Source organism: Pithys albifrons, chromosome 10, assembly GCF_047495875.1.
Source record: "Pithys albifrons albifrons isolate INPA30051 chromosome 10, PitAlb_v1, whole genome shotgun sequence".
NCBI lineage: Eukaryota > Metazoa > Chordata > Aves > Passeriformes > Thamnophilidae > Pithys > Pithys albifrons.
In genome coordinates this window covers 6,169,876-6,188,500 of record NC_092467.1, presented here as the reverse complement: position 1 = coordinate 6,188,500, position 18,625 = coordinate 6,169,876, and the positions used below count along the sequence as shown (strand labels likewise).

General features: G+C 45.3%; 1 protein-coding gene across 8 annotated transcripts in view; it reads right to left on the bottom strand.

Annotated features, from left to right (window-relative positions):
* Positions 1–18,625, bottom strand: part of RASAL2 (RAS protein activator like 2) — a 179,966-nt gene that overhangs the window by 87,732 nt on the left and 73,609 nt on the right. For all 8 annotated transcript variants that reach the window (XM_071564738.1, XM_071564739.1, XM_071564740.1 and 5 more), the window contains exon 2: positions 1,842–1,969. In XM_071564738.1, the coding sequence (XP_071420839.1) occupies positions 1,842–1,969 (128 nt within the window). The remainder of the gene's footprint in view (positions 1–1,841; positions 1,970–18,625) is intronic.

Below are 18,625 nucleotides of genomic sequence, written 5' to 3'. Positions count from 1 at the left end.
CTTGCCAAGAAAAATTTAACTGTGATGCCTCCCCTTCCTTTTCTCACGAAAGCTGCAAGGGGATATTTCTAGTTCAGAAAAATTAGAAGAAGGTGTTAATCCAGACTATCAGGTTTTTGTCTCTCTCTTAACTAGCAGTTGTATCCACTGTGTGTTCCTGTAAGGGACTGTGTGTACACTGCCCTGTGTACAGACTCAGAAGCCAGACTAAACCAACCCTTTATTTTCCTACAGAGCACTCCTGACTCTGCAAGGAGTTGCCTTTTTTATTTTCACTTCACAGTAGTCACAAATTACCTGAGAATCAGAATGGCAAATCTGACTCCAGCTACAAGCACCTGAAACAAATCACATCATCAGCATGTGGAGTCACACCTGCACCAAAGGCACGTCTGCTTGGCCCATCTGCATTCAGCATTTCCCAAAACAAGCTGTTTCTCACCGTGGTCATGCAGGAAGCCTCCTTTGAGAGCACATTGCAGATTTTCACTACTGCTTGATTTCTTGGGGTTATTGCTACACTTAAACCCCAGCTTCTGACGAAAACCAGAGTGTATTTAAACATAGTATATAATGCCTTAAATACTCAGACTTCCCACATTTATTCCTTCAGGATGTAAGCAAAAGACTCATCTCACTTCCAGCAAAATGCTTTCACTTGTCTGTGGCAGGAGAAACTAAGAACCCCTAAGTGCATGATTACCACCTTCAGTTAATTACTTGTGATATGAGCCAGTGTTTTTTGCAATTACATTTCTGTAATGTGATGCATCCTTTTGGCACAGCTGTGCTGGTACAGTACAGTTTTAGGAATGATTCTCACATCTCCTTAGGTTTCTTCAGTATATACTTTAATTACTTAGGTGACAGTCCTGTCAGACCAGAAAAAGAATTACACAGTAAACAAATACCATTAAATGGGCCTTCCATTTTCCCTGCATTTGATCACCTCTCCCACGCATTAGCATTGAGGCTGTTTCCCTTCTAATAACTCAAGTCCCTCTCTAAACCATTTCCTCCTACTCTCCTCAAGCAAGGGAATATTTAATTGTAAAATAAACTGTAAATAAACCTGAGCACAGCTGAGTAATATTTAGTGCTACACCTGGAATAGGTCTCTACTCTTAGCCTGGAAAATCCATACACAGAAGCTTCAAAAGAACCAACAGAACCCACAAAAATACAGGTCATCTCCAAACACAGGAAACTATGTTATTAGACTCAAAAAAAAAAAAAAGCCTTCATTTTTTCCTACCTTTATGCCTGCACTGAATTAAGGAGGCAGGTTTACAGATCTGTGCTGCCTTTAACTACCTTTAAAAGCAGCAATAACACAGGAAGATGTAATGGCAGACTCACAGACAGGCTGTAAAACTCCAGGAGGGAGTTTGCACACAGTTTGCTGCCACCTCTTCCATGCAACCAGCATCTGGGCCAGCTGGATTATAACTGTGCCCTCTGCCATCCATACACAGGATAGCTCAGCTCCCCTTTCCAGGAAATCATGGAATGGTGAGGGGCTGGAATGGACCTGAAAGATCATCCCCTTCCAACCTCAGTGCCTTGGGCAGTGACACCTCCAGGTTGCTCAAGGCTTTATCCCACCTGGCTTTGAGCACTGCCAGGGCTGGGGCACCCACAACCTCCCTGGGCAATCTGTGCCAGGGCCTTACCACCTGCACAGTAAAAATTTTCTTCTTAAATTCCCTTTTTCCCCGCCCTTGCACATATTTTGATAGATTCAGGAATGAAATAACAGGGAGATGAAAAAAACTGCCTTCTCGTTGTGCCAACAAAGGCCAAGTGGCAAATCTCAAGTGTGCAGTGTGAGCCCCTCTCACCTCCTTCTCCCTGTTGAGCAGCACCAGCTGGCTGTCTGTCAGGATGCAGTATTTCCTCTCCCATGTTGTCATGTCCGTGTAGGGGGACTGGCCACAGGACAGTCTGTGTGTAGGTGGTCCTTTCACATCTGCAGACAGAAAACCACAATGCCAGAGTCGTTAGCACGTGCCATTAATCAGCTTCTCTGCTTTTGCTGTTGAGAACCAAAACTGCACCCAGCACTTGTTTCAGCATTTTAAAAGACAAAATGGGAATCCTGGGAGGCAGCCATGTGGAACACTACCTGAGGTGCACTCTGCATACTTATTTATCCACAGCATGGCTTACAAAAATGGCAATATCTGAGATGAATACAAATGTCTTTGTTGAAGGCTGAAATATCATGAAAACAAAAGACCAAGAGCTCTTATGAAAACTTAATCTTCCCACCACTCCCTTCTCAGAACTGTGGTTGAAAGGGGTACTCTAAATCTTAATAAAGAGGATTATTTGAGACTAAGGATGGAGAGATATGGGAAGGAAGATCGGGATCAAGGAAGGCAGACTGGAAGAATGGAAGGAAAAATTCAAAGGTATTGGCATTTAATTGAGAAGGGCTTACCAGCATCTTTTTGGGGGGGGGGGGGGGGGGGCGAATCTACTCAAGGAAATTGTGCATTTTCATTTAGCCACAGCCAATACAGCGACACAAACTCAAACAAAAAAAGAAATCCCAAACTAAAAACCCCAAGACACCAAACCAAACCTTAAACCAACTTGTTTGGATCCCAGTGATGATCTCTTACTATCTGTTTTAAAATCAATTTTCCATAAGACTCTCGGGCTCGAGCTGCATATGACACTGTGCCTTTCACTACTAAGTTTTCTCCAAGACTGGGAAAGGAAAGCACAGGCACAAGTGCAGCAGACAGACTTCACTGCCAAGCAGCTGTGCCCAAAAGCAGAGGAAGCCACAGAACAGGAAGGTGCAATGCCAGTGCTATGAGAGGACAGGGTGCAAAGAAAGCTGCCTTAGGAAATCAGGTGTGCAGCCAACTTATAAATGTCTTTACAGGAGACAGAAATGCTAATGACAGAAAACAATGTATGTAACATATCAATTTAGAAAACAATGACAAGACATTTTGTACAATTGGTTTCAAGTCAAAGGGTGGGCAGGCCCTGGCAAAGGTTGCCCAGAGAAGCTGTGGCTGCCCCGTCGCTGAAGGGTTCAAGGTCAGGTTGGACAGGGCTTGGAGCAGCCTGGGATGGTGGAAGGTGCCCCTGCCCATGGCAGGGGGTGGACTGGGATGAGCTATAAGGTCCCTTCCAACCCAAGCCTTTCTATTATTCATCTCTTTGAGCTTAAGTTCTGGTTGCTTTGTAAGATTCAGTTTCATTTTAATCTTGCACTCCAGTTCTACACAATTTTGCTTGCGTTGATAACAAGATCAGCCATGAATCCCTGTAGATTCCTGAAGTCCCTGGAATACCTCTAAGGGGTCTAAAACAGACACTGCAAAAATCAAGGGGCTCCTGCACAGGAACACAGGACCTCCTTTAACTATTTCAGGAGCAAACTGAGTCTTCAAAAGCAGAATGTTTTGCAACATGACTTTCCTTTCAGTGCACATACCAACGTGCACAGAGCCAAACGCTGCTTCTCGTATCCTCTCCCCAGCGTCACCACTAGAGGCCAGCGAATCCTCAAACACCCAGCACCTTCCAGGGAGAGCCAGCCCAAACTCCAGCATTAAACTTGGAGGAAGGAACTTCTCCGTCTCACCTCACTCCTTGCAGACCCTGTGCGTGCCAAACCCCACCTCATTATTAATAAGAGCTGCAAAATCTTCGTGCTCTTTTCATGCAATTTTGTCTCCATGTGGAAAGGAATGTGTCAGCTTTTAGAGCCAGAGGATTAGCTTGGATGATAGCTTTTGATCACCCTCATGTTGCATCAGGACTTTTTTGATCACATGAATGCTTGAAACAAGCAATTTGATACCTTTAAGCAAGAAGAAGAAGAGGGCTGCTTGGGTCCTACTGCTCTGAATAATGAAGTGCACCTTTGCTCCCTTAATTTCAGGTGCAATACACTGCAGGAAAGAAACTGAGATGCACAACCAGGCTCCACACTGTTACCTGTCCAACACAACTCGGTTTGCAATACTGCTGAGCAACGTTGTGTCTCTCAGAATTGCCCAAAACTCTGTTTAGGTGTAAACATGATTAAGGGAAACCACCACAACCTCTGTGAAGCAAAAGTGCATTTGTGCAAACTCCTGGAGCACAACAAACTCTCCCACAAGTTATGTATTTGTCCATTTTACAGACACGAACCCTCAAGGTAGATTTTTGGCACAACTGCAACTCACATTTATCATGTTGTCAAACCAAAACCCAAACCAGATGCAAAATAAAACCACTGCTGCTACTCAGACCTTGGTTTCCCAAAGAGCAGCATGTGAGCCTTACCCCTGACTCTGTAGAAGCGAGATGAGTGAGAAGGATGAAGCCATGGGCTCCTGGCACGAGAGTGCAACAGAAATGGGAACACCAGAGCTGTGGGGATCTCATCTCCTGGGTACTGAATCATAGAATCAACTGGGTTGGAAAAGACCTCCGAGATCATCAAGTCCAACCCTTGGTCCAACTCCAGTCCCTTTACCAGATCATGGCACTCAGTGCCACGGCCAAGCTCAGCTGAAAAACCTCCAGGGATGGGGAATCCACCCCCTCTCTGGGCAGCCCATTCCAATGCCTGAGCACTCTCTCTGCAAAGAATTGTTTTCTGCTCTCCAACTTCAATTTCCCCTGGCAGAGCTTGAGCCCATCGTGCCCCCTTGTCCTATTGCTGAGTGCCTGGGAGAAGAGACCCATCCCCACCTGGCCAGAACTTCCCTTCAGGTAGTTCCAGACAGTGCTGAGGTCACCTCTGAGCCTCCTCTTCTCCAGGCTAACCACCCCCAGCTCCCTCAGCCTCTCCCCACAGCACTTGTGCTCCAGTCCCTTCTCCAGCCTTGTTACTCTTCTCTGGCCCCGCTCCAGTCCCTCAATATCTTTCCTGAACTGAGCACATGATAAATCACCAAGGGGGAAAAAAGGCTGAAGGTGTGCATGCCCTGTCCTGTTCGTGGGGGTGGGCTGGCAGTGAGTGCCTCCAGCTGCTGTGCTGAGCAATAACCAAGCAAACTGTTACGAGCTGCTGGGAGACTTCCTCATGGCAAAAGAAAACCCTCCTGGACCATCAGCTCCAATGCAGAATCTACAGTCACGACTTGCCCAGCCCCAAAAGATTTTTGTGTTACAATTTCTACTAACTACAGGCCTTGGCAGGATAATACCATCCAACTGATCCAAGGGCTGCACAAAGGAATTAAGGAACAGAACGACTTCTTCCACTGCAATAACAACTCCAGGACTTAACTGAGTCATCAGGCAGCGCCGGCCAGCCACGGCTCTGTTGCCAAGTGGGTTGGCTACGTCAGAACAGCTTTCCACAGGCTGCTGGCAGACTGACATGCCATCCTGGTGTCTGGAGCTGTCAATCACCACTAGAGAACACCACAGAATTAACATTTTCTGTTTGTATTGGTATCCTTTTGAACACATGTCGGGGCACAGCCCCACCACCCCTACAAGCCTGACCAAGTGCTCTCTTCAACAAAGAGGAGCAGTCCCAAGCTGGTTTTCCGGTGTGTCAGATCCCACAGCTTCAGCCCTCTCTCTGCCCCAGGCTGATGCTGCAAGCACATGTTGCAGACCACATGGATGCTGAATGCGTGTTCCAAGAAAACTCACTGCAGCCAAGACCAAAGCAGTGGAGCTTTGGCGCATCGGTCCCACCTATGTAAATTATTTCTCAGCTCGCCCTCCTGCATGGCTGATATCTCTGGAGCCTCTTGCAACAGCTGTGACTTCAAAATTTATTCTGAAGTATGTTACCAGTTTAGACAGGAGACTCTTTGGGACTTTGCACAGTATCACATTTACACTTGGTCGCTTCACAAACCCCGTTCTGCTTTCCGGGACTCTTCATTTTCAGTTTTCATTTTACATTCTTGGCTCCGACTTTTCACGTGAATGTAATATAAAACCCACCAACCTCTTCCACTAAGGCCCCATAAAACTAATTAACCACCATGGTTTGAATCACTTTGGAAGTGAATGGCAAAAAGTCTATGTGTAACTAGGAGCACTTATTGGGAAAGACTGTCCTTTTTCATGTGGAGCTACTCTCTATCAGCTCATACAGCAAGGCTTGAGCTGTGGAGATGAGTGATCACTCACTGACAAATGCAATTTCAGAGAGGAGCTGGAGAAATCAAGGAGCTGCATCTGCAAGCTCTGAGTTTGCAGATGTTACTGAGATGGGCTCAGGCAGCCACACACCTAAACAGGCAAGTTCTGGTGACAGGAGATTTCTCTCGGGTCTGATGCAATCCTTTCCATTCTGCAGCATTACAATGAGGCATTCAAGTAAGCAGATCAGCCAGTCTACACACAGGATTAAAGGTCAGGCCTTATGTGCCTTCAAATGCTAATATCTGTTAAGTAACAGCTTGGAAAAAAATCCCCTTCTTGGTACATCCCTGCAGAACTGAGAGGAACGTCGCTGCCACATCCGACATCGCTGAAGACTGGAAACCACGTTGTTTTTCCTCAGGGCTCTGAAATGCCATTAGCCATGTTATAAATATCCACAAAGCTCCCTATCTTCCATCCAGATGACAACTTATACCTTATTATTTTTGAAGTACAGAACTTATTTTTTGAGAAGAAGGGAAAATAGAGGGACAGTGATGCCATAACCACACAACAACAGAAGTGTTGAGTGGTGCAGGGCGAGGAAAGCAGGAGCCAGTGCCAAGCTGAGCCCCACAGACAGGGGAAGACATTTCATGAGAACTGACGGCAGTTTAGGAGTATTTAGGGAGCAGTACAGTGCTATCAGATGGGAACATTTCTGAAGCTTCCATTGCAAGCAGGCAGCAATTATTTTCCTTAAAATTCCAAATGCTTTCACGAGCGGAGAACACTTTCCAAAAAGCTGACAATGGGTAGAATCAGAAAATGATTTCCAAGAGATGACGGGTGTTCCAGTGTCATTTAGTCCCCAACAGCTCTTCTACAACCAGAAGAACTGCATATTCTCTCCTTAGAGCTGGTGAAAAGGACAGAATTACCAGAAATCAGGCCAACAAAACTACATTAGAGTAAATTCATGCCTTCAGTCTCTTTGCCAAAAAGCACTCTACTTGCCATCAATAAAAACACAGAAATAACCCTCCATCCCAGTGATGACAAGAGCACCCCTGGCACAACTCTGAGCTTTTTTTTAACCACTTTTCCTATGGTGAAATCAAGGGCTCACTGAAGTACTTGCCAAATTTTCCTCGACTTTATTGGGGTCCATATTCTGTTCTTAGTGTTTCCAACAAGGAGCTGCCAAGCAGCTGAGTAACTAATGCAGTGGCCAAGTTTGTATGCCGGGTGGAATTTTTTTCCCCCTAAGAGAGATTAGTAGGAGCCCTAACACCTTCTGACAACAGGTCTGCTTGCACAATGTCAGTGTTTCCACGGTGTTTTATGTACTCACCATAGAGACAGCACTCAGAGGGGAGTGTTTTAGGTAAGTGCTGTCATCTGAGAGCTTGTCAGAACCCCAACCTATCCAGCTGTGCATGACCACACAGTCCAGGTTGAATCATCAGCAGTTTGAACCTTTATCAAGCCAGTTGAGCAGAAGCTGAAACAAGCCCTACTATTGACATGTAGCCGCGAAGACAAACAGCAATTACAAGTCCTTCTGCTAAACTTACACCATCTCTAAAAGCTCATGAAGGGATTCAAGGGAAGGGCATGGCAGAAAGGGAAATGCATTAAGTCTCAACACGTTTGTTCCCTCAAACCCGCATCTTACAACAAGGCAGGATTTCTGCAAAAGAAGTCACTAATGTGAGTGAAAATAGACAGCAATAGCAGTTCTGTGGCACAGCTGTGGGTGGATGTGCAGCTATTTCAGACAGCTGCTGATGTTCAGATGAAGATCTACAGGGTCAGGATGTAGAAGAGAAGAAAACCCAAGTGCTGCTGTCCTGGGAACAGACACAGGTATTGAAGCAACCCTGGTCCAGCTGAAAGAGGAGCAATCTCAACTTTTACAGGGAGCAGATGAGAACAGAGGTCAGCCACCAAGGGTCTGCTTGGGGAAGCACAATCAAGACAACTTCCACTTTCTCTCATGCTGATATATATATATATATATATATATATATATCTTTTGTTTATATTTCTTATTTCTCCAACCAACTCCCAGCCATATGCAAAGGTCTCTGATCTAAGCAGGATCAGAACAGTGCAGGCAAACACTATAACAACAACTGTTCAAAGAAAAAAACATCATGATGCACAAATTCACTTGGAAGAAGAAAGGACGTGTCTCTTCCAAGTTTGTCCAGACAACCACCACAATGCCCCAACACAGAATACACCACACTCATGACTAATGGTATAAGGAAAATTCAGCACATGCTGTGTGTGGCAATGCAGAGACTCACACGACACAGAGAACACGATGCTCTCAGGGCTGATTAATTCTTCTCTAAATCAGAAAGCACTTAGAGATATGACCAGCACACATTAGAAAGAGAACCATTAATCTTGCCACTCTTTCAAACCACAAAGTAGGCAATGAGTGCAGGTTTTCTAGGAAGCTTCTCCCAGCTGCTGTGGGATATGGCAGTGCTCACTTGCCCCTCTAAATCACTCCCTGGCACAGCTCAATTTCAGTGAAGAGTTACCTACATTTTTGTGGTCAGCAACAGATCTCTGTGGTGGAGCAGGTGGTATTTTAAGTGTAGAGAGCACGAGCAGATCCTTTGGGATGAGAGGCATGCTATTTATGTAGGATGTTATTACAGAGGTGAGTATCTAGTGTGAATTCTTCCTGTTGCATTTAATACCCACACTCAGCGAAGTTCAGCGCACACAGTGACCAGCCCTCAGTTCAGCTAAATCCAGTTTCTCTCCTCCAGCAGCTGCATGCAACCATAACCAAATATTTGTATGGAAATCCTATCTCATGGGTAGGAGGTAAAGAAAGCTTAGTCAAACCATCAAGTTTCAGAGATCTCCAAAGCTCTCACGCCAACCGGTTACAGCCAAAACGCTACCTGGAAAAGCCATTCTGCACAGAATAAAACCATAAAAGGTTTAAGGAGGTGAAAATGGTATTTTAGACGCTGGCAGAAGCCATGACCAGTGCCATGACTTTCTCAGATTCTGATATTTTGGCATTTCAACACACATTCTTCACAAGATATTTAATTTTTCTAGTACAGGCCAATCTTGCCAATCTAACTTATTAACTTTCCACTGCTTTTTATTGGGTGGCAGTGATCAGACACAGCCTCAGGACTCGTTTTCCGCTCTCCCAGTGAAGAACCTCATGAGCCACAGACAGATTAAAGCAACAACTGTCCAGTCAGGTAGTTTTCATGCCCTGTACCCTCAAAGAATTATCTCTGTGGCCATTTTTATGCTTGTTGTGTGTGTGCTCCCATATGCCCAGCTCTGGAAGAAGGAATTACTTAAAATTTAGAGAAGGGAACTCTGAAGGGATCTGCCATTCAATGCTTATGAGTAAGGCTTTGAGGATTTCCCCCTCCTCTGAGTGAGGATGGTACCTCTCTTCTGCCAACAGCCAAGGGCACAGCTTTTCCCCACCAGCTGCTGGAAAGCTTTGCCTGTGACAGGGTGGGAAAAGGGTGGCCTCGCTGCTCTCAATTTCTCATGTGCAGCAGTCCCACCTCAACACCAAGAAATAAAGATGCACCTTTAAAGCTCAATGTCCACTACCGGAGCTACCAGCCAGATTCTTAGATTTCCTACTGATTTTCTGCATTAAGAAAATATGTCAGGAGCAATTTTTATGTGGGAAGGAATAAGCCATCAGATGAGTGAATAGCTAACAGCAGCCAAGGGCTGTCTCCTTTGCAACCAGCAGGAGACAAAAAACAGAGTGCTACTGTTCAACGAACCTGGCATCTCCCAGCAGGATGAGCTCTTGCTGCCTCCCCTCTCTTTGCTGACATCATTCCCAGCCCTTCAGTTGCTTCCCTAGGAGATGTGACTTGTTTGTGCAGGAGCTGGCGGGCAGCAGCGAGGTACAGCAGGCTCGCTGCCCCAGCTGAGCTCCCACACAGCTCTGCCAACTTCCCCTGGTGCAGAGTCAATACATCTGCCCTGTTCTTGCAGCGTCACCACTGTGCCTATCTACAGCTCAGGAGTTTTCACACCAAGGCTGAGACTACGGGAGAGATCAGCCAAGATTTCCCCTCTCACATCCCTGTAGCACACGCAATTCCCAACCCCAGCCTTTCCCAAAGCCTGTGCTAACACGTTTGCCACCCTCAGCCCCTGGTATCTGCTACAAGGGCTCACTGTTCCCCGGTACCCAACTGCTCTGCAGAAGCTCAAGAGCACAAATTCAGTTAGGCCACAACCATGTGAGCAGTTTCACCGAGATCCTATTTTCAAAAGGAAAAACCATGGAGTCGTTCCAAAAAAGAAACCACAAGTCTTAAAATCTTACGACTAGTTTAGCGAGCAGATGCTGAGCGTGCCAACAGTCTCCAGCTTTCTTGCAAAGTCCTACAAAATGAGAGCTAAGGGGTGAAGCAAAAAGTAGGCATAAAGCTCAAACTGGCCTGGTAATTGTGATTAGAAAGCGGAAAGTTGCACCAGCTCGCTGTCACTGTGCAGCTTCTTTGAGCAAAAGGTGTGGGAGCTCTTAATAGCAGTTTAACGATACCAATTAACTTGAACACTGCTGAGCTCCTCTAAGCTTCTTACGTGCTGCAGAGCCGATTGCTAAACTTCCAAAGGGTAACTGATCCTCACTTCCCTCAGCTGCGCCTCGCTCTCTGTCCCTGTCACAGAATCACAGACTATTTTGAGTTGGAAGGACCCACAAGGATCATCGAGTCCAGCTCTTAAGTCAATGGCCCACACAGGGGATTGAACCCATGACCTTGGCATTATTACAGCCAAGCTGTCTTCATGTCTGTGCCCTGCCAGGTTCAGAGAGACAGCAGGAAGGTTGTGCCTATCAGGAGACAGCAGCACCTTTTCCCAGATGGATGGGGGCCAGTAACTTCCAATCACTCAATCACTTGTGGCTCAGGGAGTGGAATCAGAAATCACAGCCCAGTCAAGGCGGGACCTCCCAGGACACGCAGGTGTGCTCTGTGCCCAGCCCTGTGCCCAGCCCAGCCTCCTTGAGCACCCGCAAACAAGCGGCTCATTGTGCAGCCTCCTCAACCTCATGACATCGCCACAACAGAAGCTGCTATCCCTGATAGAAAACAATTTGGTTCCCAGGATACCTAAGATTTCAAATCACCCGCAGCCGCTCGAAGCCATCGCTGTGACCCTTCCTACAATGCCAAGCAGGTTTCCCTTCCTTCTTATTCAGGTCTCGTTCCCTGCCCAGGACCACTCATCTTTGCTCCTGAATATTAAGCACATTTTTGTCTCGCAGTTAAATTCCCACTTGGCCTACAAAACACTTTGGAATCTCAAAACAGAAATGGTTATTACAAACCTGTAGAGAGGATTATAAAAGATTACATGCCCCTATTACACAGCTGCCAAGTTCTGAGAAGTCTCTCAAGTGACACTTCTCCTCAGAGCAAGGAGAGGCTTTCATGAAAGTGGAGAATAGCAGAAAAGTTAATTATTTGTGGAAGGAAAAAAAATCTGCAGTTTTTCTTCTCAAGTTATGCATGGTCCTTTTCTTACCCAGCTCTATACCCTTCCCCTGTTGTCTTTTGTGCAGTGCTTGCTCTCACCAACCCCTAAATCTCCCTTGCACAGCTGCTGCAACACCAGGTGTCCAGACTGGGCTGTGCCTTCTTCCTTCTTCATTTTTTGCAGCTTTCCTTCCAGAAAGGCAATCACTGTCACTGATCTCAGCCCATAAACTCCTCACAGCAATGGCAGGATTGCCAAATTCCCCTTCCTTTAAACCCAACCCTACAGAAACACACCCTGGGTGATCTCAAAACCATTTCTCTTTGTGTGTCGTACAGTTTATGATGAGAAAGAATAAAGAAAAAATAAAGAATAATAAGAATAAACCCCACAAAGCCTTCTTGTGATGTTCTAAATGCTCGCTCATTGCATGGCCTGTTGCTGCTGTACAATTTTAGGGTTTCTCCACACCTGGACATACAATTGGGCAATGAGGTGCTTCTTTGAGGTTTGGAGGTTTATTTGTCTCAAGAGACTTTTGGGAAAAGAGAATATAGGAGTTGGGAGCACTGCTGATGTCTCATAGAGGGGAGCTGATCTTCCCTTGTCAAAGGGAGAGTTCACAGGACACTAAAATCTATGACAAGCTTGTGCATTTTTGTGCATAATAACCAGGTCATTCAGGCTTACAGGCTAAAGTTAGTTTTCTTATTTTAACCACCTAAAACAAATGACTTAGTAAGGGACCACCTCAAGGGATTCAAATAGAATATAAAAGAAGCCCTGCAGTACTCCCCATGCTGCTTATTTAGACAGACCCACTCTGCTTCCTTCTGGCATCTTCAAAATGTTTTCAGGTGAACCTGGAACCAGCTATTACACACCAATTTGTTGATTTGACCTACTTAAAAACAAAACCTTACACAAAAGCACCAGAATGTTCCTCATTGCATTTTCCTCCCTCACTTCTGAAAGGTCTTCATGCATCTCAGTAATTCAACACTAATATTAATATACAAAGGATTATTGGACTTTTTTCATCCTTTAAAGATGGTTCAGACACAAAACTTTAGAGGAAGGAGACTGGATCTTACATAAATGCAATGGGGATCCTGAGCCATATTCAGATTTATGCAAAGAGATGTCTTATGGCAAATAATCTGAACCCCACATTGAATGCAGTACAGCAACGACCTGTAATACTCTTTTATCAGCTCTACCCTTTAACCTCCAGTTACAGGTTATGTGAGGTTGGTTTCCCTGTGTGATTTAACCCAGCTACTGTGCCCGGTTTAGGGAGGGAAAGCTGGCTTGGGGAGTCCAATCCCCTTGGGTTAAGCATAAGGAGGTTACCAGCACTGTGGTCAAAGCAGGACACTGAGCTGCTGGCTGGGATCACAGCTCAGGAGCCTCCTGACTCAGAGCACTTTGATTTCCTCATTGCCACATGTCAGGACCAGCACATCAAGCCAAATTTTGTCCCAATATGTCAGAATATAGTTGATAATTTCTTTCTTCCCTCCTCTGCATGATGCTGCCCACAAAAGCTGTGTGGAAGTGCCCAAGGCCCGTCTGGATGGGGCCCTGAACAACCTGGTTTAGTGGAAGGTGTTGCAGCCCATGGCAGGGAGGTTGGAATAAGATGGTGTTTTACAGAATCATAGAATGGATTGGGTTGGAAAAGACCTCCAAGATCATCAAGTGCAACCCTTGGTCCAACTCCAGTCCCTTTACCAGATCATGGCACTCAGTGCCACGGCCAAGCTCACTTGAAAAACCTCCAGGGATGGGGAATCCACCCCCTCTCTGGGCAGCCCATTCCAATGCCTGAGCACTCTCTCTGCAAAGAAGTTTTTTCTGCTCTCCAACTTCAATTTCCCCTGGCAGAGCTTGAGCCCATCGTGCCCCCTTGTCCTATTGCTGAGTGCCTGGGAGAAGAGACCAACCCCCACCTGGCCACAACTTCCCTTCAGGCAGTTCCAGACAGTGCTGAGGTCACCTCTGAGCCTCCTCTTCTCCAGGCTAAACACCCCCAGCTCCCTCAGCCTCTCCCCACAGCACTTGTGCTCCAGTCCCTTCTCCAGCCTTGTTGCTCTTCTCTGGCCCCACTCCAGCCCCTCAATCTCTTTCCTGAACTGAGGGGCCCAGACCTGAACACAACACTCAAGGTGTGGCCTCCCCAAGGCAGAGTCCAGGGGAAGGGTCACTGCCCTGGGCCTGCTGGCCACGCTAGTTTGGATCCAGGCCAGGATTCCATTGGCCTTCTTGGCCACCTGGGCACAGTGTTTTAATCCCTTCCAATTCCTCTGATTCTAAAAAGACTCTAAATAAAGAGGAAACATGAGAAGAAATAACAGTGCCAGGGCAGAGAATTGCAAGTGCTGTCAGGACAAGGACATTGCTGCAGGCCAGCTTGGTCTGGCCATCTTTGCCATGCTGAGATCAAGGCTCCTGAGGTTCCACCAAAGCAGGTGCAGCAGGTTCCCCATGCTCTTGCAAACCCCAAACAGCATGATTAATGCATCCTTTGAGGATGGGCTAGCTAATTAAAAGGATAAGGAGGTAGGATGCTGTATTTCAGGTACTCTTCACCTGGGTTTTCCCTCTACTTAATGTTTCCTTCTCTTTCCAGTAGTTCAGGCTGAGAAGAACAAAGGCAACTCCACATGCTCACCCCAACATGGAATCCTCAGCTACTTATTTTTCCCTCGTTACTCCAAAATACTCCCCAAAACCTGTAAAATATGAAGCTTGTGAGGACCAAACCTTTTGTTACTCACTAAGCTGCTTTTTAGCTGATTTCTATTTTCAAGTCAAATTTTTATATTGTAAATTTATACTTAAAATTGTATTTTAATTTATATTTACATTTAATGCCTAAGCACAAACATGCACTTGTCCCCACATGTGTTCCTCGTGTTCTGCAAACTGACAGCATGAAGCTCCCGCAGAGAATCCAAATTCCCTCCTATCCAAAGGAGAAAGCCACAGGTGCTCCTCTCCAAAATCCCAGGAGGAGAACAAATGAATCCAGCAAGGATAAATAATAACCAGTGGAGAGAAAATGTCTTTCCTACAGCAACGCTAACCAGAAATTTATAGGTCACAACCTTGCAGAAACAGGCCTGATAACATCTAATTAGCAGCCCTGCTGTGCAACCACGTCTCCTAACAGTAAATCCAACCAGACTGGGGGAAAGGGAGAGGGCAGGCTTTCTATAAATACAATAATTATAATATTTTGAAGAGATTTGCTTTATGCTGCTGCTTTGTGGTGTTCCCCTCCCCAGTGGGAATAATCAACCAACACAAGTGATTTTATGAGTTATTACTGAAATACATTTCACTCCAATTGGGAAACAGCTTAGAAGGGCAAGAAAGATTTTTATTAATTATTTTATTTTTAAACTGAAATGCTGAGAACTCTGTTTGCTGCCAGAAGATGGGTGGAGAAGGCAAGGAAAGTTCACATACCCAAGAGACTATTAAACTAGAACCAACTTGGACAATACATTTGAGAAGCATTTCCTTCCAGCTACTGTAGAGCACTGTCCTTAACATGCCTTTACTTAAGCAGCCAATTTTCCACCACCGAGTACAATGAGATTTCAAAACACACACGAAATCAGAGTATAAACAGACACAAACATCCCACTTAGTGACATAACAAAAGAAAATACAGGGCAGAAAGCTTGAGCTTCTCTATTTTCTGCCCTTCATAAAGTACTCTGGTGTTTTACACATGCTCTGTTTCCCCCTTACCTCTTTTTATTCCTTTTTTAGTGACAGTATTATCACCAAATACCCTGTTCAGCTGTCTTAGCAATGATGTTCCTGAACAAAAAAAAATATTTCTGGGGGTTGAGGGATACATTTCACCATATTATGGCACAGGGAATGGAGTGTCAGAGGAAACCAGTGGCCAGCAAGGCATGAATGAGGCAGAGACAGCAGGAAGGGGTGGTAAACCAGGCAAGGCTGGTCCCTGCCAGCAGCACAGAGCAAAATGGTTTAAAATACGTATGAACATCATGCCACAGACAGCAGGAATGCCAAACAGATGAGAGGCAGCACTAAAGAGTGAAAGACTAAGGAACTCCCTTTTTTCAGGAGTTTTAGTTTGCTAGAGACAGATGGTGCTGCTTCCACATGGTTAGAGCTGGATGGTACCTACCCCCGGCCCCTGACGGATGGCAAACTTATTTTTGTAAATCTCTGGTGATAAAAACCATCCATGGCATCTTGTTCATTTCCTCCTTACTACTTAGTTTGCCAAAAACTTTAAGCTCTGCTTTCCTTGCCACATCTACAGGCCAGCACTATTTGTCCTGCTCTCCATGACTAATGATGATTGTGCACATCCCTTGTCTTTGACTAAGCCTCTTTCAACAACAGCACAAGAACTGAAAATGATATCTCAGTACCTGGGACCACTTTTGTTAGCCCTGAAGCAATCAGACACAATGATGAAAAGCAAAAAAAAAAAAAATCCATTTTTTTCTTTCCCAAACTCCCATGTGATTAAAATCCATTAAAATGCAAACAGGCTTGAATTTTATTTTATCCATCAGTGACCACACTTCACTGTCCCTGGGCTATGGCTGTCTCTTTGTGAATTCTCTGCACGTAAGAGGAGCCAGGCTCCAGGTTTAGGAGCAATCAATCTAGCAAGCCTTGCTAAATATATATGTGTGTGTATATTTTATAATGATTTCCATTTTTCACGTTGATTTACATTGATCATTGAAAAGTACATTCAGCTTCATGTTTGCTCAGCTCTGAATAAACAAAGCGAAGGCTGGTTGGTATCCAAAGACAAATGAGACATTACAGATGTAGACAAAACCTATCATCACCCTGAAAGCATTTCTCTTTGAAATTATATAGCCATGCAGAAGTTATTTAGAGTGGAGATTGCTGTATGTGGTTTTAATTCAGCCTGGGCCTGTTGGGGGCAGGGAGGGAGTCTGAGGAGCCTCTATGCTGTCCCTTTTTTCCCCTTCTTGTACCTGACAATTTCGAAATGTCTGACTCAGGCTGTTTTTCTTCCTTTATATTCTCTAGTTTGCATTTCTCAGGATAGGTCTCCTTAGGTGCATATATCAAAGCACATACATAACACATCCACCTGGAATTTCCACCATTAAAATGAAAATAAATACAGCAACATCCATTTGAACGTGTGATTCCACATCAAGCACAACCATGAAAATCCAGCACAGTCGGTGCCCCAGCTGGGTTCATACCACACAGGAGCATTTCTTTCTCATCTGCAGACTTTGTCTCCTTTTGCAGACAAACAAAAAAAAACCCTGTTTCAAGGCCATGTTGGAAATTATAGTTTCCAGAGTAACAGTAGGAAGGTGTCAGAGTCTGGACACATCCAGTGCACAGCACAGCTAGACTCCTGCCTTTGGTGGCTCCTGACTCCACAAGATGCTACATATGCACCCAAGAAACTGTTTTGGTTCCTGTGCAGACACAAATTTCTTAACTGGTACATTGAGCCACTCATGTCTTCTGTCAAAGTAACTCAAAACTCCTGCTCTACACATATAACCCCCCCCCAGACAACCCCAATGGCATTTTACAATTATATTTAAGGGCCTTCACTTCTGTTTATAAGCATGAAGCATTCACAGAAAGCTCAGAAGAAACTCCACAATAAAGAAAGGAAAATGTATTTCCTGGAAAGAAATCATCCCATTTTGCAGCTAATAGAGTATATCCAAGCAGGAGCTAATGAACTGTCATTATAATGAGCTCCTCAGGCAGGTTTTGTGGCAACCTGCTCCCTGCTGGTGTGGATATGCCAGCTAAAAAGTACCTTGTTAGCACAGCTAAAACAGTGGCTGCAGCAGTCCATATCTGGATTAGGAGGGAGAAAAAAGGCATTAGCAGAGTGCTGTGCTGGATCTGGGCAGACCCAACAGCAGACTCAGCTCCCCAGCACCCAATGAGCCTATAGGAGAGCACCAGACTGATTTTGGACATGTACAGGATTTGTCTCTGCTGGACCAGGAGATGGAAAATCTTGCCCCACCTTTCACTGACATATGTTGGTTTGCTCTTCCCTTATTATTAATTATGTACACTGACTTTGCTGAAGAACCAGGGTGACTATCTCAGTCATTTCCTTGAGATTACGTATTAAAAGATATAAAAAAGAAATATAAAAGATATATAAGCCTCTTGATGCCTTAACCCACAAAGGCACAAAGGCCTCACCTCCCACACTGCCAGGGTATTTGAACCCCTCTAAAGTGCCCCGTGCCCTTGACAAGTCCTCTGGGTTAAAAGGCTTTTACTGACAGAGGTCACCCCTAACACTGAGACACTGGAAAGAAGAGTCAAATCATCACATGACACTTGCACATGTAAGTGGGGGTGGAAGTCACAGTTGGAGTTAAAGAAGGCCAACAATGAGACAATGATTTGTCTCTGTCACAGCAGACTGCACACTCATCTCTTCCTCTCCCATTCCTTTTCAAAACATCATCGTATTTTTGCAAGACTATCACTCACCTAAGCAAAGGAATGGACAGTCATTTCAAGACATCAGTGGCTTGAACCACACTCATTTTATCAAGCTACAGGAGGGCTGGGTGGCAGGAAACCTCCCCCTAACCACACTGCAGCCAGAACCCTCCCCTTGCTGAGCCCCACACACTCACAACCACAGCCTGCAAATGCAGCATCACAGAATTATACAATCAGTTGGGCTGGAAGAGACCTCCGAGATCAAGTCAACCCTTAATCCAACCCCACTTTGATTACCAGATAATGGCACTCAGTGCCACATCCAGTCTCACCTTAAAAACCTCCGGAGTCAGAGAATCCATCGCCTCCTTGAGTAGGCCATTCCAATGCCTGACCACTCTCTCTGGAAAGAATTTCTTCCTGATATCCAACCTAAACCTCCCCTGGCAGAGCTTAAGCCCGTGCCCTCTTGTCCTACTGTTGGTTGACTGAGAGAAGAACCCAATCCCCACCTGGCTACAAAATCCTTACAGGGAGTTGTAGAGAGTGGTAAGGTGTTCCCTGAGCC